The sequence below is a fragment of the Monodelphis domestica genome, chromosome 4 (assembly GCF_027887165.1).
Source record: "Monodelphis domestica isolate mMonDom1 chromosome 4, mMonDom1.pri, whole genome shotgun sequence".
NCBI classification, from domain to species: domain Eukaryota; kingdom Metazoa; phylum Chordata; class Mammalia; order Didelphimorphia; family Didelphidae; genus Monodelphis; species Monodelphis domestica.
In genome coordinates this window covers 206,495,284-206,520,932 of record NC_077230.1, presented here as the reverse complement: position 1 = coordinate 206,520,932, position 25,649 = coordinate 206,495,284, and the positions used below count along the sequence as shown (strand labels likewise).

The window sequence follows — 25,649 nt, the reverse complement described above, 5'->3', positions numbered from 1 at the left end:
CATTGCATTTCTGTGCAATATACTATTTCAGTCTTTTATTTTTTCCTCTCCTTTTTATATTTGTAGCACATCACCAGCATTAAAATTTTCTTTAACTTTTTGATTTTGCAGTAATATAAATTTAAAATACATTCTCTATAATGTCAATGCATGCCCCCAAAGTTTGAGACTATAAAAATGATGCCACTAATTGTTTAAAAAAATTATGGGACTTTGCTTAATGAGTCTGTCTGATTCCAGGACAAGATATACAAAAGAGCCATTGAATAGGGCCAAAGATAAACCAATCCAGGAAGGACTGATGCACTGCCAAGCCAATACAAAGGACTTGAACCTAGTGTAAAGATTCAAGGTTGTGACGCTTAACATACATTAAGAAGTAGGCCTTCCTTGTATCTACACTCACTCTGAAAATACTTACAGATGAGTATCCCAAACTTGGCTCCTATTTGGCTTCTATAATCTAGTCCCTTTTCTGTCTTTTCTAGTGTGGCAACTTTCTGTATGCCTGGCTACTGACTGGGTAAATGCTTACTTGCTTAGATCATTTTAATTGGGCCCTGATTCAAGGACCTTTTATAGATTTACTTTTCCTTTACTTGGAATTTTTACACATAAGACTTTGATAGTCTATATACTTTCATCCAGAAATTTTCTTTTTTTATTTGGATTTTTCTGATGTCTTTTTAATTTCTCTTACCAATTGATTCATATACCTCATAACTCAGCCATGCATCCCTAAGTGATCCCTGTGTTTTTCAATCACCCTCTTAATGGGGAAATGTAAAAATATTATTTTAAATTGCAAAGTTTAAATGCCTTTTGAGAAGAATTTTAGTTTAAGAAACATGCTACTTCTCTGAATCCAGAAACTGAACTGTTTGGAGAAGACACCATGAAGATGCCTCCCAACCACAAGCTGCACAAGAAGATCAAGAATGAACTTTGAGTTTGGTTGATTGAACATTTATTTCTATGTATACTTTCATGCCAAAGGGGACTGCCCCCTAACTGGTTTATTTTGTCAATACTTCTAGCAATTATTGGTTTTGTTCTTTTTATCTCATATCCTCAAATTGTTGTAATCTTTAAGTTATTTATGTTTTCATGTTCCTTTTGGGGGAAACTTTTCCCATCAAATGGAGAAATGTAAAAATGGAGATTTGAACTCCCAGAATTCCCAAAAATCCCATCTGAGCTACCCACCTGGGCCGAGAAAAAAATGGGTATTTAAACTGACTGTACCACCTGCCCGCTCTCTCTCTCTTGGCTTTTGCTTGTAAGGACATATGGCTCTCTACCCAGCAGGCAAGATGTAGGTTGCACGTGCTTTCTTATTTTGTTATTTCTTTATTTCTTAATCTTTAATAAATCTCATAAAAATATAATACTTTTAGCAGAGAAACTAATTTTAACTGTTACATAACAAGGTCAGGAATGCCATACCCATACTCAAGGATTAAGTATCTGAGAAGATAGCCTTCAACAGAGATGTGCAAAAACAGCTGACAGACCCCTGGGCTGTCCTAAGTCAAGCTAAGCTATCATTGGTACAGATAAGATGCAGGAAACTGTGAAACTGTCACTTCCTCTCTTCTCTCTCTTTCCCCAAAGAGGTGACTCTGGCTGGCAGCATGATAAGCATTCTGACATCTTGGTGTGGTGGAAGCTATTTGTCTGGGTTTGGTGGTGAGTTTGCCCTTGAGCTGATTCAGGTTCAGGCATCTTGGCTGAGCCTTTTTGGAGTTTAGGCTGATTCCTTCCTCCTTTACTCTCCAAAACCTTACCCTCCTAGAGCCTCTGGTCTTCCTCCTGGCACTAGCCAGGTGGGAGAAATCCTATACCCTTTCCTTCTTTCTTCTTCCTAATTTCTTTCTACTACATCAATTAAATCACCACAAATTTCCATCTGACTTGGTTATATTTTTTATATTTGGGATATCCATGGCAACCAAATAACTAACATAGTTTAGGTCACAATGCTAAAATTATCCTTTAAAGTAGCTAATTGATATTGAATTTTCATACCACTATCATCTTGCTTACTCAAAAGGTTAGTCACATAAAAGCAGAAAAATTTGGGTCCAGTTCTGGGTACCACATTTTGGGATTCATCCAGGGTGAATGGTGAACGCCTGAATGGTGAAGAGGTATGCAGTCATGCCTTTTAAAGATCAAAGGGAATTGGGATATTTAAACTGGAGAAAGAAAGACTGAGAGGGGATGAAAGCTGGGTAATTCTGTTTGGCTTCAGAAAACAAAATATGGAGCAGGAAGGCAAAATTCCAAATGAAAAATTCAATTTGAAGTAAGGAAAGCTTCCTAACAATTAGAACCCTTTAAGGTACAATAGGCAGCTTTAGGAGGAAAGGGGTCCTCTTTTATGGAAGTTTAGATTACAAATAGACCTCTTTTCAGATATGTGTTAATTCAAGTGGCTGTTTATGACTCTACAACTCTGAAATTTTGTAAAAAAAGGATTAAAACTCAAGTAGTGTTGTTAAAATACAAAACCATCAGAAGCAGATAAACAGATTCATTCTGCTTAGCTTATTTCTCAGAAACTCTAGCTTTCTTGGATTTCCATTAACAATTCCAAACATTCCAGTAATAATTTTTGAATGCCACATTTACTAATATCTACACCTGCTACCTTCATTTTTTTACCCACTTCCTCCTTTAAATTCTTCAAATTGACTTCTGAACTCATTTGTCATATGAAATGGTTCTCTTGAAGGTCAATAATTATTTTTTCTTAAATTCAAAGATCCTTTCTCTAATTCTATCCTCTTATTTGCTTTGTCCTTCCTGTTGCATTTGACATCCTTAATCATTTTCTCCTTGAAATCATCCCTTAGTTTCTATGACATAATAGTATTTTGACTCATCTTATTGGCTTTCCATAAATTAGCTCAGCTTGGAATTTTCTACCAATTCTTATTAAATCACTTCTATACCTCCCTTTCCCCATTTCTTCCCTCTAACTATATCACTTGAGATTTAGATCCTCTTTGGTTATCTTTTAACTATTTTTCCTCAGAGAATGTATCCACTCTCATTGTTATATATTTTACCTATGTAGAATATTCAGAAATTTATATTTCCAGCTCAGGACTTCAGGCCTTTATTCCTTACTTGGTGAGAACTCAGATCACTTCAAAGTCAACTATTTAAGTAAAATTTCATCAGAAAGTTATTGAGTTAACTGGATTTTCTTATACTAATCTTTACCTTCTCCAGCCCAGCTTGTATACATTTAATGGATTGATCTTTTAAAATGATTTTATCTTATTACTCTTATGCTCAAAAGCCCAAATAGCTCCTCATTTCCCAGCATATCAATTCTAAATTTTATTGCCTAGCTTTTTTTGGCCCTATATAAATCAATCTCACCCTACATGTTCAACATTTGATTTTGTTATTCTCCCAACTCTAGCTAAGTTAGGTCAGGTTACTGTACCCTAATGGTTTTATTAATGTTATTCCAGACTTCTCTTTTCCAGCTGTGTAACTTTTATTCCTTCTTCCAAGCTTGACATTAGTCTTTACTCTTCTTTCTGAAAATTTCCCTAATTTTATGTTTTTATTGATTTTCTCTTATCTGAATTCGTTTGGCACTTATGGTCTGTACCACATCATTTAGCTGTTAATCATGCACTATTTCTTACTGGTCAAGATATTCATGGGAATTACTCTCATCAGCAGATTATAAACCCCCTGAAGGGTTTTATATGTTGCCTTTATATCACTATAGTCCTCAGTTTGGCTATTGAATAATAACTTATTACACATATTTGTTTAATTAACAATTGGAGAATTTCTTCTCTGCACTGAAAGCTTGAGATTATTCTTTTGTTGACTTCAATCTTCCTGGAATGCTTACTAGAACCAACTAAAAGTCTTTCTAATAGGTCTGTCTGTCCTAGGCATGCCTTGATGTTGGTCAAATAGTATGCTGTTTGGATTTTGACCTGGGAATAATACAAAGATTCATGAAATTTATAATGTAAAGTTGATTTTCTTTCCCTTAAAGATGATTTTCTTAAGCTAATTTAACCAAAACTTGAAAGCAAAATAAACAAAACCAATAAACAAAGACTCAAACTTTTCTCATTTTAAGATCTCTTCCTCATTTTTTACAATGCAAACATTTAAGTAATTTACATATTAGAATTATCATTTAATGCTTGAAGTGGTCTCTAAAACATGTACATTATTAGCAGGAGAAATAGAATTGGTCATAAATGATTCCTAATGCCACAAGAGCTCTAAAGTAAAATTCATTTGCTACACACTTTGCATTTTATTGAATTATTTTAGTTGTCTGAGGCTGGATTTGCATTCAGGTCTTCTTGACTCTAGGCCCAATGTATTTTCCAGTGCACCATCTAGTTGCCCATGTATTACATATGAAAAGCAAAAAACCTGGATTAAGACTGAGGATGTACAACATGTGGAAATGGGACAGAGGACCCCTAAAGTTTGGTCAATTTGATTGACTTATTCTGGATTTCTAGAATAAAACTCTATCATACAGACAGATTGTGGTAAGATGGGATCAACTAAAATTCATAAGATGGCCCAATTCAGGCATTCTTAGTTACATAAACAAGTTAAAATTAGAAACACATTAGTATACCCAAAGGGTCATAAAACTGCACATACCATTTGATCCAGCAATACCATTATTAGGTCTATATCTCTAAGAGATCAAAGATAGGGGAAAAGGACCTGCTTATGCCAAAATATTGGCAAGGGAAAGCATGATATATCATCAAAACAAAAGGAGAAATAAATAGAACTGGTATCATTGTGTAAAATGTACTATAGCTGGAAGAAGTGGAAGATGAGTTTATGCTAAAATTCACAAAACTAGTATAGTGATAAGCCATAATAATGACAAGAGATTTTTTTTTAATTTATTTTTCAACCCTTACCTTTTGTCAGAATCAGTACTATGTATTGGTTCCAAGGCAGAAGAGTGGTAAAGGCTAGACAATGAGCATTAAGTGATTTGCCTAGAGTTACACAATTAGGTAGGATTTGAGACTAGATTTGAACTGAGGACTTTCTATCTCTAGCTTTCACTGGCAATCCAGTGATCCACCTAGCTTCTCCAAACAGATTTTATTTACCTGTATGTTTACTAGAAATTTTATTCTGTTAACACTAGACCATCTAATATTTGACCTTGTTGATAAAATTAAAAAATTTAAAAAATTTAAAAAATATTTAAATATTAAATAAAAACAAAAATTTTACTCAGTTTCAAAATCTAATTAACAAGGAGGAACTGTTTGGTGACATGAAAGCATAAGAACCTTGAGACAAAAAAGGTAAGCCAACAGGACACTGGGTCTAAATAGATACATATACCTAACTTTAAGAAGCAGATTTTTTTTAAAGTTCCAAAAAAATGTTAAGACACTTTACAATATAATTCCAAAGACAAAACATGAATAATTCCAGTGATAAAGGAATCTAATGGGACACATGTGGCTTCCCAGATTCTGAAGACTCTAGGGTCAAAAAGAACACACACACATACACATATATGTTCTAATATATAATTAGTAAAACTAACTCCAAGAAAGAGCTTAGTTTATGAAAATAACAAAAAGGACAACAAAATGAGCTTCATAAAAACCATGTTTATCACAAGTAAGCTATAGACTTGCTGCTTTCAATGGAGATTTTTCAGCTTCCACTGGTTCAATGAGCATTTCTTTGCAACATGAGCCTCAAATCTTACCTAAACCCCTTTCCTAATCAAGAATTATTAATTAGATATTTTGAACTCAACACTCTATAGCCTTCTCTGTCCAAAACAAAAATTCATTGTCATTCCACTCCTCCCTCACTCATATCAATATCAACTAAATCTCTTCTGATCTCCCTTATATCTAATGAAAATACCACAATCCTTCCATTTACCCAGGTTTTCAACCAGTGTCATCTTGAACACTTCACTCATATTCACTCTACTCATGGGCTAATGAATATAATTTTCTGTCTCTAAACTCCCTCTCACATGCTTCTTTCCCTTTTTTCTACTCAGACAACAACCACTTAAAGTTCAGATCCTTTCCTCTGGGAAATAGCCCATTAATTAAGAATCTCCTTCCCACCTCTCTCTCTCTATTCCAAAAGGGATTTTTTGAAAACTTGGGTATGATTATATTCCACCTCTGCTAAATAAGCTTCCTATCAGTTCTAGTGTTGGAATAACCTGCACTTTTGGACATTTAAAGATCTTCAGAAACTTACTACCTTTCTAGCCTTATTCAGGTCGCCCTTTTCCACATTCCCTGTGATCCCATTGGTCTCCTCGAACTTCTGCACACACAAATCTCTGCCTTTGCACTAGCTATTTCCTATGCATAGAATGCATTCCTTTCTCACCTTTGCCTCATGGAATCCCTGATTTTCTTCAAGTCTCATCTCAAATGCCATCTTCTTTATAAAGACTTTTCTGATTGCCAAGCTTTTATTGCAACCGGAGTATGATCTTGCCTAGCCAGTCAACTTTCATCCTTGTTTGTTGAACTAGTGAAGGGTTAACTAATGCAGCATCAAACTTTAAACTCCTCCAAGACTCAGAGGTATATGAAATAACCTCAACCTTCAGAAAATAGGGAAAATGTGATGTCAGAGGTGAGAGGAAGCCCAAATAGGTCACTTAAAAAAAAAGGCTAAGATAGATCCATGTCAAACTACATTTGGGTTTTTTTTTTTACTACTACTACTATTAATACCATGAATATTTAGGTATTCTATAAGAAATTAATAAACATTTGTCAAGAAAAATTTACAAATCTCAAGAGAAAAATAGTATAAAGCAAATAAAATAATGCACATAAGTACAATTAAAACAAAAAAAGCAAGAGAGACTGACAAACTCCCAAACATAATTTTCTTAGGAATTAATTCCATATTTGATAAGAACTCGTTGGGAAACTGGAAAACAGTCTGGAAGAAATTAACACCAACATCTTATACCACATTAAAAAATTAATTCAAAATGGATTCATTACTTGATTGTTACAAATCATAAGATTAAAAATGGAAGGAAGCAACTTTTTAATCTTATGTATTTTTGAGTAGGATATTCATTAAACCTAGATTAGAAAAAACATAGATTAGAAATAATATCAAAAGATAAAATGGATAATTTTGATTACATGACATTGAAAAGATTTTTTAAAAAAGAATGAACATATCTAGGATAAGAAAGGAAGCAAATGAGTTGACAGAGAAGGAATCTTTTTATTAAAAACTTTAATATGGGCTCAATATCTAATTCAGTTACCAAAATAAAGAAAACCAAAAGCCAATCCCCAATAAATGGTCAAACAATATGAACACACAGTTGTCAAAAGAACTGTGAATTATTAACAACTATATGAAATAATGTCCCAAGTCAGTATTAATAAGATTAATAAAATGCAAATTAAAACAATTTTCAGGTTTTACCTTATAAACAGAAAAGTGAAGAAGATAACTAAGGATGGGGATAGTTAATGCTGAAAAAGTTGTGGAACAGTAGGTACACTAATGCATTATTGTTGGAACTATGAATTGGGGCAACCATTCTATAATTATTCAAAGAAAATTATTAAAATGTCTTTAGTTTTGATGTAGACATCTCATTTCTCTCATGTATCCAAAAGAGACCATTCACAAGAAGAAAGGGCCTACATAGACCAAAATATTTATAGCAGCACTTTTTGTGGTAGCAGAGAATTGGAAAGAAAGTAGATGTTCATTAACTGGAATGACTAAACAAATTATGGTACATGAACATTATGGAATGTTATTGGGCTATAAAAAGTAGTCAACACAAAGAATACATAGAAGCATAGATTTACATGAACAGATATTGAGTCAAGAATACAATATACATGACTACTACAATGTAAATAAACAGACCAATAAGCACACAATAACAAAAATAAAAGTTACAAAATGAAAGAATAGCTTAATTCCAAAAAAGAGGTAAGAGAAGATAACTTCTCCCTGTTCCTTTGCAAATAGAGAGGCTTATGGGTTTGGATAATTACATATAATGTCAGATTTTTTCAATTTATTGATTGGTTTTATTGAAGTTTTTACTTTTCATTTTAAAAAATTATATAAATGTTATTTATAGATAATTTAGACCACTCTTTTAAAAATTATTCCCCCCCCCTTCAGCTTTAGAGTAAACACAAAGTATCAATTCTAAAGCAAAAAAGGTAACCAATTGGGGTTAAGTGAATTCTCTAGGTCACACAGCTAGGAAGTGTCTGAGGTTAGATTTGAACCCAGGACCTTCCACCTCTATGCATGGCTCTCTACTGAGCCACCTAGATGCCTCTATATAGACCATTCTTTATTTTGTGAAAACAAAATTGACATTCTACCTAATGATTCAATAATTGAACATTAATTCAGCACCAACTTTGTGACTTGTACTCAAGAGTTGGGAAGTTATGGGCTTCTAAAAGTCATTTTAATGATTCCTAATACAGTTGAAAACGACATTTTCCTCATCAAACTTTTTTACTTGCTAGATCCCAGTTTCTACTTTTAAAATCATCCTCTTAGGAAGATTGATACTCAGTCTGGTGGAGTTTGCTTCTTGTTCTGATTTTAGGCAGCTTGAATGGAATCATGCCAAGTGCAACAGCCTTGCATAACTCCCTACCCTTGGCCTCTCACCCAGTGAAAATGGAGTTTTCACAACTTAAATACTTCACAATCCCATGGTTCTGAGACAAAGAATCAAATGAAGCTTTTTTGAGACAACTTAGTCTATAGGATAGCTACTACTCACCAGAATGATTTTTTTTTCTTACCAAGCTAAAGTATTTGGAAAATGATTGGAATAGCTTTTCATTTCCTTAGAATTATGGTTTGGGATGTTGAGTTTTATTTCCTCTCCAAACCTTTGGCAACACTAACAGCACTCCTGGATTCTTGGAGAACAAACTTCTTCAGCTGTTTCCTCTTCTGCTTCCTCCCCCACAAGGTAAGCTGTGAGGGAGAGAAAAAACCCACTTTAGAATGGATTTAGAACTGAGGCAAGGAGGTTACAGAGAGAACAAAATTGTTACTATATATGACTTTTTACCATTTTGTCATAGTCTATATCTGTTTTGAGTAATACATAGCTCATAGAATGCATGAGCATGGTATTATTGAAGAACAGTTTGGCAGTCAATGAGTAATGCTCAGATATTTTTCCCCCTTGTCTCTAGTATAAGGCCAAGCTAAGAGGGAGAACCATCATTGCCTGGAGGTTGTCCACTAGGTAATGAGTGATTTAAATATGGCCATCCATGAAACAATGATCAATATAGAGTTGACTTTAGACCCTTTCTACAAATAGCTCAAAGCCAATGAAGAGATGTAGGGTGGGATAATAATAATAAATCAATAGGCTATAGAATAGTACCAACTGAGATTTGTACATAGAAAAGGAAGATAGGACATATTGGTATTTAGAAAAGAAGGTGGTCTATTTAGGTCATAGAAAGTGAGAAATAACAAATGGAAGACCTATACCTTTGGCAGGTAAAAAGACTGAAAAGAAGGCTTCTCATGTGCAGATAGACTATGAAGGATTTATTGTGGTACACAGTGTGAAAAGGAATTCTTTGTGTTTTTTTTTCTGAGTTTACACTTGTAAAAGGGAATTCTTTATTCCCTTTGTCTAATTTGAGTTAACACTTGTTTAAACAATAACTTAAGTACCCCTACTTAGTACCTCACTAGATTGTGAAGAAAGGATTAACTCTCCTTTGGCCACTTTTGGATTGAATCCACAAAAGCTTAAACTAGATGGAGGAATTCAAAAGTCACTTACTACAATGGATACTCCAGAAACTTGTGAATCTTATGAACAGAGTTGACACCTTCAGAGGCCTTTGATAAGAGTTCACCCCTCCAAAAGGTGAGAACTGATTTTCACAAACACTGCCCCCGGACAGTGCTAGCACTATAAAAGCCATGAATGCTTTGGCTTGAGTCAGTCTTGTGGAGATAGTCTCCTGACTGGAGAGAGTCTTCAAGGGAGCTTTACTGGAGATTGTGGCTTGAATCATATTCTTAGAGCTTGGCTTCAACTTGGACTCTGACTCTTGGACTACTTAGTGGGGTGAGTGAAAGGCTGACTCCTTTCCTAGTTTCTGGAAAGACTAGCTTCCATCTTGGAGGAGGATACATGGTTACTCACTACCGGCCTTCCTGTTTGAGAGCTAATTAATCTCTGCCTGGATTAAGATAGGATAGCTAACCTCTCTAACTCCCTCACATTTCTCTTCTTTATTGTTTCTTCTCTATTTGTATATATTTGTAAATAAAATTTTGATGCAAGATATAAGAAATATTGGCAACCACATAATTTCATAAAATTAATGTTCAACCATTAAGTTTAACTCACAACAGAAAAGAGTTTCACAGAATAAAAGCTTACCTATGGGTTTGAACAATTGAAGAGAGTGCATAAATCAACGAAATCACAGATCCTTAGAAATATTGAAAAAATACATAAGCATATACTGAAGCTGTTAGCATTAGCAGTTAGAGGCTTAGCATGTCTGCACATTGACAGAAGGCCTTGGAGAGTCAAACCCAATGATTTAAAGCCTTAGTGGTATTAATTGATTAACCAAAAAACAAAGATAACATCTCCAAATCTGATTATTAAAATTGAAACAACACTGAAAACCTTAGATTTTAAGAAAAACATGTGTACACTGCAAGGGCCAGAAGTTGTTTCCAATGGCCTCTATGATGTCCCTTGGCTTCTCTTCCAATCCCTATAATTGATATTGAATTGAAAGCATTAAAATCATTGTAGATGGTAGGATTCTTCTTATAATCCCAGATTACCACTTTTTCCCCTATTAGGTATGCCCACAACGGCAGGAAGAAGATACAGTTTGACAAGGCTGTCATCATCGAAGCTCATCTCTGAAACCTCTGAACCTGCCAGCTCTGTCTGAAGATTCAGCTCCCTCCTTTCCAAACAGGATGTTTTAGGAAGTATCAAAGAATTATGAAACCAGAGTTGAATCCAGATGTAGCACATCCACCAAATAAAATGAACAAAAAATCCGCTAAGAATGTCAATGCCAATTTTGGGAGGTAGGTGCTCTATTATAATAATCCCCATTTTAAAGTTGAGGAAAGTAAGGCAAAAAGTAGTTAAGTGACTTTCCCATAGTCACACTGTAACAAAGTGTCTTAGCCTGAATTTGGGCTCAATCCAGTGGTCACCTAACTTAGAAAGAATGCAAAGATAATTGCAATTATTCCAAGACTTTTGTGTCCAATTCAGCTGTGTGAACTCTGAATTTTAAAATACTACCATACATAAGAAGTAACAAAAGTGAAAGGTTCAGAGAAACCTTGGAAGACTTATGTGAAGTGATGCAGAGTGAAGTGAGTAGAAACAGGAGAATAATTTATACAATAATAATAGTATTGTATAAGTAAACAACTCTTATTGACAAAATGACTAACAATGATTTCAGAGGACAGATAATACAATATTCTATTTACTTTCTGTCAGATGGACTAAAGTAAAGAGCAAGATATACATTTTTGTATATAGCCAATGCAGGAATTTGTTTTACTTGCTTATGAACCTTAAAATATTTTTGTTTTTTAATTCTCTTTTTCTTCAGGAAAAAGGGGAAAATTTGGGGAGCTGTGAGGGAGAGAAAATGAGTGCTTATTAAAAAACAAAACCATAAATGTACCAATTTAATTATGATGAATGGATGTAGTAAGCTGTTTGATCTGTTAAAATGGGAATTTATGTAACTACATTTCAGTTATTTTTTCATTACTGACTAAAATAATTTTCTTTTATTATAGGATTAATTATTTAGAATTAAAAGACACAGTTAGGTCTAGACCATGTCCTTCATTTTACAAATCAGGAAACTGAAGCATAGATAAATAATCTAAGATCATTTGGATAAGTAAGTAGAAGAACCAGAATTTGAATTCAAGTCCTCTGACTGTGGAATAGCTGCTCTTTCTTCTGTACTACATTGTAAAGAGCCTTTATTTCAGTCATTTTCAATCCTATATGACTTTTCATGAACTCATTTTTTTAAGCAAAAATACTGGAGTGACTTGTCATTACCTTTTCCAGATCATTTTACAGATGAGGAAACTGAGGCTAATGGGGTAAAGTGACTTGCCCAGGGTCACATAACTAGTAAGAATCTGAGACCAGATTTGAATTCAGGAAGGTGAGTCCTCCTGAGCCTAGGCTTCACACTCTAACTACCAGACCACCTAGTTCCCCTGGTGAAGAGCCTAAAAGCCTCTAAAAGAAAGTTAGACTGATTTGTGAAAAATTATTGACTCCTTGGATTCTAGGTGCATTTCTCAAAAGAGATGGAACATAGATATTAAGAGGATTCATTGACCAGTTTTTTCATTCATTCCTTATTTTCTTGTGGTTCTAATTAATTTTAAAGAGGAAAACCACAATAAGGTAAAATCCATCTTCAGTAATAAAACAGAGATCACACACATATTTCGAAAAGTCATTTAACAAAGACATGCTTGATAGAACTGTTCACATATGTGAAACCAGAGGTTTAAGTTCTCTCATAGTAAGGGAAATTTTGAGTTATACATTTATGAAATGCTTCAGCTTAAATGAATATAAGCTTTTAATAACAGACCCAAATCCAAATGCACACATTACCCCTTAATGACCTAAGTATTTTGTAAGTTTTATAGTTAAATAGAATTGTAGGCAAAAGATCCTGGGCATGATGCCTAGAGGTTAGAGGCTGCCTTTATCACACAGCTGTTTAGCTGTCATAACCAATGATCTTTCTGAGTTCTGGTCTTCCATTGAGGGGGCTCCCATTAGGAGAAATGTCTTCACACCGGATTTCCAATGAGCACTTTCAGTTGATTTATTCTATCTTCTCCAAGCTTGATACTTCTGCCATCCTATGAATAGCAAATTCCTACCTTGTACTTCTCCAATCTCAATTTTATAATCCTACCCCTCTACTATGATCATTGAGCAAAAATCATTGAGCAAATCATTGAGCAAAACTTCTGGATTTGGAGTCAGAAATACATGAGTTCAAATTTAACTATAGATACAAGTTGGGTGATGCTGGACAAGTTCTTTAACTTCCCCATGTCTCAGTTTCCTCATTCTTAAAATGAAGATAATAAAAGCAACTCCATCACAGAATTGTTGTAAGGATCAAATGAGATGTTATATGTAGAATGCTTTGTAAATTTTAAAGGACTACATAAATGCTAGTTTTTTATCAAAGGCACTATTTGTCAAGGAAAAACCCCCTTTCCCTTCCTATCTCTTCTTGATCTCTCATCCTCTTCTTTCTTCCTCTTCTACTGTGCCCTTTTGAGCCCATGCTCTATTGTTAATAGTACCCCTTGATTCCACTTCCATTATATTAACAAATCCCTTTTCATCATTGATCTTTTACTTCCTTGCTTTTTTCTATCTTTTGGTAAATGAAAATTTATAAAATATTGCTTTAATTATTTTTTTTCAAATGAAAGTTTCCTCTCTCCTTTTAACCTTCCTCCTCAGACACATTAAAGAAAGAACCAAAAACAAACCCCATGTTAAAAACACCCATAGCCAAATAAATCCCTGTCCTGGCTAAGTTGAAAAAAAAAGTCTTTCTCTGCTTTCTTGAGTCCATCACCCCTCTATTAAGGAGTGGATAGCACTTTTTATCTTGAGTTCTCTAGTATTGTGATGAGACATTTTGTGATCAGAGTACCTAACTCTTTTAAAGACATCTGTCATTACAATCTGACTATTGTTGCTTACATTGTTCTGATTCTGCTTACTTTATTATGCTTCAGTCCATTCAAGTTTCCTTAGGTTTCTCTGAAACACTCATTTTTACCATTTTTTTATAGCATGATAGAATTCTCTCATAGACATATTACAGAATTTTGCTAAACCCTTTTTCAATTAATTAACATTCACTTAGTTTCCAATTCTTTGCCACCAAAACAAAATAGTTGCTATGAATGCTTTTTTGTTTATATTTGGATCTTTATCTACTTTCATAGATTTTAAGTAAAAGCTTACTAGTGGTATCAATTTGCTTACTAATAGTATCAAATATCAATGCATCAAAAGGCACACATAATTTAATAGTTTTTTGTTCCAAAATGACTTGACCAGTTCACAGTTCTACCAGTATTATGCTGATGTGCCTATTTTCCCATAGATCCTGTAGCATTTGTCATTTTCTTTTTTTTGTCCGCATTGACAATCCAGAGTGTGTGAGGGAAGACAGAAACTCAAAGTTGTTTTAGTTTATATTTCTTTATTAGTGACTGAATGTATTTTTTCATGTAATAATTAATAAATTGAGTTTCTTTCTCTAAAAATACCTGTTCATACCCTTTGATAATTTATCAGTGGGAGAATAGCTCTTATTCTTATAAATTTAAATCAGTTCCCTATATATCTTAGGACTGAGAAATTCATCAGAGATATTTACTGCAAAGATTTTCCACCCTTCATTTATCTGCTGCTCTTTTAATTGAAACTGTTTTGGTTTTGTTTATACAAATTTATTGATTTTTTTATAATCAAAGTTATCAATTTTACCCTCTGTGATTCTTTATCCTATTGATAAACTCTCCAAAGACACTAACAAGTACTTTCTTCCTTGTTCCTCTAATTTGTTTATGATATTTATCTTAGCATAGAGTTTGAGATATTGGTCTATGTCTCATTACTGCCAGAGTATAGTTTTTCTTCAAAAGCTTTTAGTGAATAGTGACTTTTTGCTCTAATACCTAGAATCTTTTGGCTTTATCAAATTCTAAAGTACTGTACTTGTTTGCTTCTGTCCATTTTATGTCTTTCCAATTGATCAACCTCTCTATTGCTTACCCTCTACCAAATTATTTTGATGATTACTACTTTGTAATTTTAGCTACTCTAAAATTTGTTGATATTCCTGTGAATTATACAGTCCATAGGGTTTTCTTGGCTAAGATACTGGAATAGTTCACCATTTCCTTCTCCAGCTCATTTTACTGATGAAAAATCTGAGGCAAACATAGATTCAGTGATTTGCTGAGAGTCACAGAGCTAGTGTCAGGCTAGATTTGAACTCAGGTGATCTCCACTCCTTACCCAGAATTCTACAAGTAAGTCATTTATCTGTCCCAATCTATAGTTTACTATTTTAAATTTTGCAATCTGATACTACTAGGTTCCTCCCCCCACCCCCATTTCTTTCATTGTTTCCCATTGGATTCTTAACCTTTCATTCTTCCAGAGGAATTTTGTTATTATTATTTTTTTTGGTACCACAAAATAGGCAATATGATTACTATGGCACTGAATAAATAAACTGATTTTGGTAGCATTGTTATTTACATTATATTGGTGTGGCCTGCCCTTGAGCAATGATATATTTTGTAGTTGTCTTCATATGATCTCTGTGTCTTGGTAGGAATTTGTTCCTGCTGGATTTTGTTGATAATATAGAGACATACTGATGATTTCTGTGAGTTTACCTTATATCCTGCAACTTTACTGAATTTTTAAATTATTTCTTAAGTTTTTTAGTTGATTTTCTAAGCAAATCATATCTTTGCAAAAAGTAATCATTTTGTTTCTTCTTAGCTCATGCTTATTTTTTCAATTTACTTTTCCTGTTTTATTCCTATAGTTCGCATTTTTACCATTGTAATGAATAGTAATGGTGATAATAGGCCATATATTACCCCTGACTCTAGTGGAAAGGTGTCTAGTTTATCCTTATTCTATATTAGGCTTTCATAGTTTTCCTAATATTGAATTAGAATTACATTCTTATTATAAACATGACAATTATAATGTTAGCTATTATATATGATAAACTGCTAAAGTCACTTGCTAATATTTTATTTAAAACTTTCTATTAATATTAATTATGGATACATGCCTACAGTTTTCTTTCTCTGTTTTTACTGCTCTTGGGTTAGGTATCAAGACCATATTCATATCATATAAACAATTCACTAGGACGTCTATTTCTATTTTTCAAAAACTTTATGTAGTTTATAACTAATTGTTCTTTAAATATTTTGTAGAACTTGTTTGTAAATTCATCTAGTTTTTTTCCCCTTTTCAGGGTTCACATATAGCTTGTTTGAGGTCTGTTTTTAAAGATATAGCTATTTAGATACACTAATTCCTCTTCTATTAATCTGAGCATTTTACATTTTCATGAATATTAATTCATTTCACATAGCTTGTAAGCATTTGAAAAAATAGTTCTTAATAATTTCTTTTTATCTTTATTTGTTTTGACTTCATCTTTTTCATTTTTGATACTGGATATTTGGTTTTCTTTTTTAAAAATCAAGTTAGTCAGTGATTTATCTACTGTAGCAGATATTCCAAAAAAAAAAACTAGGTGCTAGTTTTATTTATTAATTCAGTGTTCTTTTTTGTACAAGATTGTTAATATCTTCTAATATCTTCCTTGATTTTTGGTATATCTATTTTGATGTGGGAATTTTAAATTTAACTACTTTCATAGTTGCATGAATAATTAATTCATTGATCTGCTCTTTCTTTTATTGATGGGTTTAAGAAATGTACATTTTCCCCAATGAATTACTTTGCTTGCAAATTAATCATTTTTATGTTTTTCATCATTGTCCTGGTCTTAAATTGATTTTTTCCCCTGTGATTTTCCCTGTGAGTTTACTGACCTACCTGTTATTAAGGATTAAGTTATTCATTCTCTCATTAAGTTTTAGGAATATTTTCAGTGGACCTTTATCAAACAGAATCTTTAATGCTTTGTGGTCCATAAAAGAGCCATTTAACATTTCTGTTTTTTGCATTTTGTGGGGGGGGGGGAGGATTTTATGGCCAAATACAGGTAATACTTGAATAGTACTAAAGCTGTCGTATATACTTGAGAAATATAATCTTTAGAGTTCTACCTAAAAACTATTCAGGGGCTTCATTTATTTTTCTTTATTTTTGAACTGAATTATCTAAATCTGAGTGATGGTAAATTGAGGTTCCTCCACTCTTAGAGTTTTGTCATCTCTTTCTCTATATAACTGACAGTTAATGAAGCTTTGTATTAAACACTTAATATATATTGGGCACTGTACTAAGTGTTGAGGATACAAATGCATATAAAAAGGTAGTCCTTGCCCCTAAAGGCCTTATAGACTAATGAAAGAAATCAGTACATGGAAGGAAGCTGAAAATCAGGAGGACATGATGGAGAAATCAGAAATCTCAAAGTAATGCAAGTGGGTAACAAATGAGATTTCTGACTGAGTTCTTCTATTAAATAGAGGTTTGGAGTTCATCATCTCATCCTCCAATCAATGAAGCAAAGGGTATTGGTGAAGTGGAATACCAATAGCTGCTGAGATATTATAGGACAGTGATGGTGAACCTTTTAGGGATCTAGTGCTGGGCCTTGCCCCAACCCTATCACTCAGACCAAGTGCTGTGTTCCTTGCCCAGGAGACCATGGACCATGCCCTGCCCTATCACTTGACTGCTGGGTGCACACCCCACACTTACCCCACACAAGGGAGGGAGGAAGCACTTCCATTGGGCTGCTGGATGGAGGGGTGGGTGAAGTGAGAAAGGTCCTCAGAGAGTGTAGAGAGGGGAAGGAGAATGGCCCAAGAGCTCCACTCCTCTCCAGCTCTTCTGCCTGTGAGAATCTCACTTTGGCCCTGTGTGCTCCCATTGGGCAGAGGGAAGACTGATGTAACTAACCAGAGTCCCTCTGCCTTTCTAGTAATGAACTCTAGTGGGGTGGGGAGGATGACTGTGTGCCCACAGAGAGCACTCTGTGTGCCATCTTTGGCACCTGTGCAATACATAGGCTTGCCATGACTGTTATAGGATGATGAGATTATCCCAATAATAAGCTTCCTTGGTCATGGAGGAAAAGAGTTTATGGTCTTTCATTTTGAGATTATAGCAATTTTATAAATAAGGAGAATGATATAAAGATAATTTTAGTGTTTTGACCTAAAATATATTTAATTATTGGTCACCATGGGATATCCCAAATAAAATACCCAAGTCAGCTGGAAATTATGGTGATTTTAATTAATATAGAGAGGAAGAATTAAGAAGAGAGAGAGAGAGAGAGAGAGAGAGAGAGAGAGAGAGAGAGAGAGAGAGAGAGGAAAGAGAGGAAAGAGTTAATTTAAACTGCTCTGGCTCAGGCTGAGCCAGGCAGGAGTTAAAGGCCTTGGCCAAGGGGCCTCCCCTGAGGGCTAAGGGAAAAGGGAGTCAGTCTTATCACTCATCACGAGACCATCTCAAGGAAACTACCTGAGGGAGCTCCTCAAGGCTTGAGTTCCAGGATTGAACTGGCATTCAGGCCTGCTCACAGGAAGTGATCAGCCAGATCCACCTCTCCGAGGAAAGAGAGCAAATAGAGGAAGTGATGCACCCCATATAGACGGTTTTACGTCACTTTCCTGTGTCTTATCTGTACCAATGGTAGCTTAGGTTGACTTAGGACAGCCCGGAGTCTGTCAGCTGTTTCTGCACATGTCTATCAAAAGCAATCCTCCTAAATACTTAATCCTTAAGGATGGGTGCAGACATTCCTGACCTTGTTAGACTAAGTAGGGTGGAGCAAGGTAGAGTTCACAAGACATTCCTGATTCTGTTAGACCAAGTATCTCCATTGCTACAATCAGGAGATTACAGCTTTATCTTCCCCTAAAGTATGGTCTGAGTAGGTTGGAGTAGTTTTAAAGTTCACACTGAGACAAACAAAAGTTAAATGCTTTGTCCTGCTAGTAACTGTTTGAAGTAGGGTTTCAACTCAGGTCTTTTTGACTACAGGGTTAGTACTCTATTCACTGTACTCCTTTGGTTTCCCATGAATCTGAGAGGAATAGCTAAAGTGCTAGATAACAGAATTAGCATCCAAAATGATCTCAGCAGGATGGAACAACTGGCCAAATCTAATAAGATATTGTTTAGTAGGCTTTTCTTCTAAAAGCTTTTCATATGAAGAAAACCTAGGAGTTTTTGTGGGAATTGTCATATTTCAAAAGATATCCTTAGACAGGCAAAGAAGCTAATGTGATATAGGGCTATGTTTGCAGAAGAATTATATACCCCACAAAGGAAATGCAAATCTCACTGCATGAAATTCTGGTTTGACGCCATCTGAAATATTTTGTCCAGTTCTTCACACTGTATATTAGGAGTAATGCTGATAAGCTTGGAGTACTTCCTGAGAAGAGGTCACAATCTCTTATAAAAATTAGTTGAAGGAACTGGGAATGCTTAGCCTGCACAAGAAAAGATACTGAGTCCATGATATGTTTTTAAGTACTGAAAGGGCTATCATGTGGAAAGTGGTTCAATTTGTTCTTCTCAGCAATTAAAGGAAGAGCTAGGACCACTAGATGGTTATTAAAAGGAAGCCTTTGGCTCACATAAGGGACAACTTCCTAAAAGAGTTTTTGAGGAAGGCAGTGATATGATTTAGGAAGTAATAAGTTTTCTATAATAAAAGGTTTCAAGCATAAACTAGATCATTTGGTAAGAGGTGGTTGAATTAACTTCAAGTGTGGGTTAGATTCAGTTACCTCCAAAGCCCCTTCTAGCTCTTGAGATTATTCTATGATCCTATGAATCTATGTGCAGCATTGTATAAGACAGTGGTTCTCAACCTTTCTAATGCCGTGACCCTGCAATACAGTTCCTCATGTTGCAGTGTCCCGAAACCAAAACATTATTTTGGTGGCTACTTCAAAACTGTAATTTTGCTACAGTTGAGATTCGGAATGTAAATACATGATATGCATTATGGATTCTCATTGCTACAAATTGAGAGGCTGAGAACTGCTGATATAGGATATAGAGAGAAGGCCAGGATCCAGATCCTAACTGCCTAACTGCCACACACTGCCTGTGTGACCCTCAGCAAGATGCAACCTCTTGGTAGCCTAGGAAGCTTTTTATGACTAAATAGCAGAATAATTTATATTCTGCATTGGCAGCTAAAGCTCCCTCCTATTTAATTTCCCCATACCAATGAAATTTTAGCTCTGGACTAAAAAAACAATAAAAGAATAATTGCATCTTGTAAATGGTCATGTCACATTGCACATGAACTATTTTAGCTCCCTTTACTCATGGCATGTCATTATTAGCAGCCTTACATTTTTCTAAAGTAGTCATTGCTGAACAGCAGGAAGGTGATGAGATTGAATTGTCATTTTAGGACCACAATGCAGGAGAAAAGGTATTCAATTTGAAGGTGGGTTCAAATACTATTTCTCATAAAGACTTGCATAATTCATTTAATATTCATGGGCCTCAGTTCCATAATCATCAAAATGGGTTTGGCTCAGATGATCTCTCAGACCTCTTCAGATTATGTCTTATTATCCAAAGTTTAGAATGAATAAAGGTGCCACATCTTACTAGGGTCTCTTGGAGGGTAGTTTAGTTTTTTTAATCAAATAAATACAAGTCAGACTTTCCTTCTTTGGTCTTTTCTTCCTTGTCCATAGGTAGGAGATTTAAGGATATTGTGACTAATCCAAATTTTAGTTCCTGTTCCTGTTCATTTATTTCTCTCTAGAACTCTCATATTAGGAAGAAAATTCCAGGTATCTTTATTTGACCTAGTACTGTTAAACATTTTTATGAGTGACCTTGATGATGGTATAGATGGCAGACTTCCTAAATTTTCACATATTATGAATCTAGAAGGGGTGATTAATAAAATGGAGATAGGATTATGATTCCAAAGGATCTTAGTAAGCTATCACAATGAACTAAATTTAAAAAACAGATAGCTGGGATAAATGTAAAGTTTTACAGAATTGAGAAATCAACTTTGCTAGAACAAAGATGGATGATTTGTGGCTAGGCAGGAGTTTCTTTGAATAAATATTTGGCAGTTTTGGTGGATTCTAAGCTCAATGAGATGAGTGAAACAAAGCTACTCACAAAAGCCACTTTTATCTTGCTGCATTGAGAAGCAAAATTCAGAATATAGGAGGCAACAGTTGTGATGTACTTTGCCCTATTCCAATCACAACTAGAGGACTGTAACTGGGTATGGAATAAATGGACAGGGGAGTCCAGAAAGATATTTTGGGGTAAGGTTGGGAAGGACTTTAAAAGCCAAATAGATGAGTATATTTTTACCTGGAGACAGTAAGAAGCAACTGAAGTTTATTGGTTAGTAATCAACAGAGGAAGAATTTGAACCCAGGTTCTTTGTCTCCATAATAGGGTCCTATCCACTGTATGTATATCCTGCATAGGATTTTGTGTTTGAAAGAATACTTCATTTACATATGAGGAAATAAGTAGTTCATAGCCAGGAAAAGACTTGGTCAAAGTCATAGGGGCAGGATGGAATATTGTAAGGATTTGAATCCAGCCCCTCTGATTCCTACATCTAAAGTCCAGTAAACTACTTTTCTGTTGCCCCCCTCCCCAAGAGTCAAATAAACCACTATTCTGTTGCCCCTCAAAAAGCAGTCCCCCCTTTTAAATTCCATTTGGATAGGCCTTGGTGGGTAAAAAATACTGCCTCTGGAGTCAGAGGACCTGGATTTAAAACTCTCCTCTGCTATTGACTGTGTGACCTTCAGCAAGTCACCTGTGCCTCAGTTTTTCTCTTCTTTTAAATAAAGGCTTGGACTTCTGAGATCACTTCCACATACATAGCTCTGATCCTATGACCTGGAATACTACATCTGTAGTATTTCTGATGGCCCTCCCCTCTTCCAAAATATAGGAAAAAGAGTGGATATTGGAGATAATAAAAAATGCCCTGCATTTAGAAGGACAGAAAGGGTTAAAGTCTGACCCAGCAAATTGAAGGTGGCAGGGAGGGGGGAGTGAGGTCTCAAAATATCAAAGAGTAAACTAGAGAAGGGATGGAATTAGCCTCCTTAATGACTTTCTCAGCTGAAGGGGGAAAAAAGGGTGTGTGTCTTGGGGGGTAGGGCTAAGGAGGGAGAATGGGGCAGGGTGGGTAATAATACGATTCTCTTTTCTTCATCCAGGCGTTTCTTTTCTCAAATAAGTCTGTTCTCTTCTTAGGATGCAGCAGAATAGGGTTTAAAAAGAAATGTAAAAGGGAAAGTTCAAGGCACAGGGAAGCCTGTTCTGATTTGGTTGTTTACCATCAATCAGACCGTTGCTTGGCAGAGACTGGATGATTATGAGCCTGAACAAACTAAAAAGGGGCAGGAAAAGAAGTGGAGGCAGCATTCTTCCTATTTAAAGCTGCATCACTTGAAAAAAGTGTTCGCAGACTGTGCTGGAGCTGGTGCTGAAAAGGGGGGCTTGCAGCTTTTGCCTTGAGGCTGGTGCTGAAAGGAAAAGATCCCCCAGCTGACTTCATGGTGCTAAAATAATCTTACAATTTGCACTTTTCACTGCCCAGGAGGACACACATGTCTAATATTTAGACGTGATGGCAAACTGGGTGGAAGCAAGAACTCTCTTCATTCTTACTTTTTTATTAGGGCAATTTGTCTCAATAAAAGCACAGGACGAAGGCGAAGATGGTGAGTTTGCCTTTTGCTTTTGTGTGTGTGAGTGCCTGTGTGGGGTTTATTGCTTGGGAAGGGTACTAAGTGGAATGTTTAGCCTCTGGAATACAGTAAATGAGGCTGCAGGAGGGGAGGGGGGAGGGATATTGTTCTGGTTTGGGGGCTAACAGAGTTGCACCTGGGAAACTGCTCTGAAGACACCCGGAAAGGTCCTAAAACGGGGGTTTCTCTGGGGCTCCCCAGCTCCTGAGCCTCGGTTGTATTGTTCAGCAAACTCAGACCCAGGGAAGGACAATTTTATGTGGAATGTTTCTGGGAAGCTGTAGGAAGAATCCTGTGTTGCCGGACTGTGAAGAACTGAAAGTTTTCAACAAAAGGAAAGCCCTAAAATAAAGGCGATTTTAGGGCAGCACTGCTTTCTGGGCTGGGCATGAGTCTGAATTCTCTGAGCTAAAAGAAGTTGTTACAGAAACTTTGTAGGGTGGAGTCCTCTTTTTCTCTCCCAATTCTTCAGTTGCTTCAGAAAATTCTTTGTTTAGCAAAACCTTAGCCACGACCGGACCGTGAGCTTTTCTAAAATTCTTCTTGTCCCCGCTTATTTTCGGATTCCCGTTTCTTTTCCATCTTCATTTGTGATCTTAAACCCCCTTTTGCTTTTAGAAGAGAGGTTGTCCCCATTTGCTTGCCTGACAGCGGTTGATGGAAACCAGCTTGCTCTAGCAGTGAGTGGTATTTTCCCACCCTACTGACTAGATTATCTGGACAGTGATAGTTAATTGTAGGATGCTGGATGGCAGGAAGCAAACACACTTTTTGTATGTCTTATTTGGCATGGAGTTAAGTGTCAGCATTTCCTCCAGGACACATTGTTTGAAGATAATCAGTCTCATGTAATTGCCAAACGTTGCGTTGTAATTTGGCCGCATGTAAGTGAGGATACATTTGGGGTTTTAGTCCTGTGGATTTCTCTATGTTACTATAATGACCAACGAGTGTTGAACTGTAACTTTCTGTAAAGTATGAAACTTCCTTACTTCTCCCAAACTATACTCCCCTCCACTTTTCCCTCACCCCATTCCAAGGAAGGCTGCTCTCTCTCATATGCTATCAATTAAGCTCCCCAAATAGTTGTCGTAGATAGCCATCACAAATGACTGTAAAATCTGAGCCGACCAAATGTAAACACAAAATATGTCCCGTTCATTAACCAATTCCTTAGCCAATTTTCATTTACTACTCATTTTCCTCGTTTTTCTGCACTTACATGAAAGTTAGTTCAGGGGCTGAAAGTTTTAGGAACATTTGTACATTGGTCAAGTGGAAAATGAAAACTTTAGAGGGAACACCCAACAGTCTGTAAGGAGCCCCATAGAGGGGGCACTTTCTGCAATCTTGGATCCTTATTTCACATGATTGTCATGAAATGGGACATTCTATAACTGGTAATCATCAGTCTCTTTGAAATGGCAAAAGCAGCTAGAAAGGCTTGGGAGAATATAGAAAAGAGTTACATAAAAATGTAAATGTGAGTAAAAATTACTGAAAAATTGGAATAGAAATTCTGCTTAAGGAAGAGTCAAGTAACTTTTGACTTAAAATCTTGAAATATATAAAGTTCCTCGGGTTAAAATATGGTTACTGAGCATATGGGAATAAGGCTAATAAAGTAATGGAGTAGAATATAGATGTTTAAGTCAACATTTCCCTAGGTCATAGTTAAGAAAGGGTCTACAACACTGTTAATGTTGCTTTAAAAAAGTATAGTTGTTTTTAAACCCTGAGCAGGGTTTTATTTCCCTAATTGCTGATTTACATAAATGGCAGAAATGAGATTCTCAGGGCAACAAAATCCCAGACAACTCTCATATATCTAATTTAATAGAAAACGTGTAACAGAAACTACTCCTTCACTTCCCAGAGAATTTGTTCAATTAAAAATGTAAAAGACTTGATTTAAGTAAGTTAAAAAAAGAGATATTCAGAAACCAGAACCTTTAGCTGTGTTTAATTGGTGGTATAGCTATTGTCTATGGGGCTTTGGCATATGGCTGCATGGCTCATGCACCCTGCAATCTCTTACTTCCCCTGCTCAGACATGCCACATACACATCCCCAGGGATTGCTTAACAACAGATCTTAGGTGTCAGTTTAGAAATTCTCTGTAAGTTCTATTTTAAGGGGGGGGGGGAGAAAATGGATGAATTCTTCAATCAAAAAGCTGTACATAGGCCACACATGAATAAAAATGCTTTATAAAGGTTTTCAATGATTAAAAGATCCACCAGGACATTCAATTAATGTAGTGAAAAGTTTTTGCATAAATATGTACCTTTTGAAATGTAAAGCTCTGTTGCAACATGTAAGAACAGTTTTTCCAAATATTTTTCCATTCATGATTTAAAGGCACATTTTCCTACTGTTGACTGTGATGGTCTATGAGAAATTTGAAATGTAAACATTCTGCCTCTTTGACAGAATTTCTCTTCTGTGAGATTAGTAGTAAGTATATTGTCTTTTGGTGATATTTTTAGGGGAAAATTGCACTTTTCAAGCATATAATAAGGGAAAAGGTGTTCTAAAATTAAGGCCTACTGTTTTTAAAAAAAGTAGTTCTAGATTAAATCAAATGAGTTGAGCTAAAACTGTTAATCTTAGATGTTTAAATATTTTTTCTTAAATTTTACATCTTTCAGGTAAAATAAACTTTCCTTTGTATTATATATATACATATATTTAATTTAATAGAACTGAAAGCAAGAAATTATTAGCAAAATTATTATTATGTTATTAGCAAAAGGAAAAGCTTAATAAAGTATGTTTATAAGAATATTTAATAGGATTACCTATAATTGTGAAGTTAAGAAGTACTTTAAAAGTACCTACTATGTGTATGCCCTGTATAAAGTATTGGAAATTGCAAGAAAATCAAAAATAGTTCCTGTCCTCAAGTAGCTTACAGTTACAGCTACAGTCTTAAGACTGTAGTCAGCATACACATATAAATAGATAAGATGTATAAAGGATAAATTGGAAGTAATAATAATAATAGCATTATAAAAACACTTTAAGGTTTACAAAGTGCTTGTCACAAGCACCCTTAA

The 25,649-nt window shown here is 35.2% G+C and overlaps 1 protein-coding gene across 2 annotated transcripts in view; it reads left to right on the top strand.

Moving 5' to 3' along the window:
- The first annotated feature begins 10,984 nt into the window (after positions 1–10,984).
- The window catches only part of COL5A2 (collagen type V alpha 2 chain), a 196,999-nt gene continuing 182,334 nt past the window's right edge, over positions 10,985–25,649 (top strand). Inside the window, exon 1 of one of the 2 annotated variants that reach the window (XM_056794115.1) lies at positions 10,985–11,130. In XM_056794115.1, coding sequence (XP_056650093.1) covers positions 11,109–11,130 — 22 coding nt within the window. In that variant the 5' untranslated portion in view covers positions 10,985–11,108. Of the gene's footprint in view, positions 11,131–22,059; positions 22,564–25,649 lie in introns of those variants that run through there. The other variant, XM_001378441.5, reaches the window with a different exon arrangement.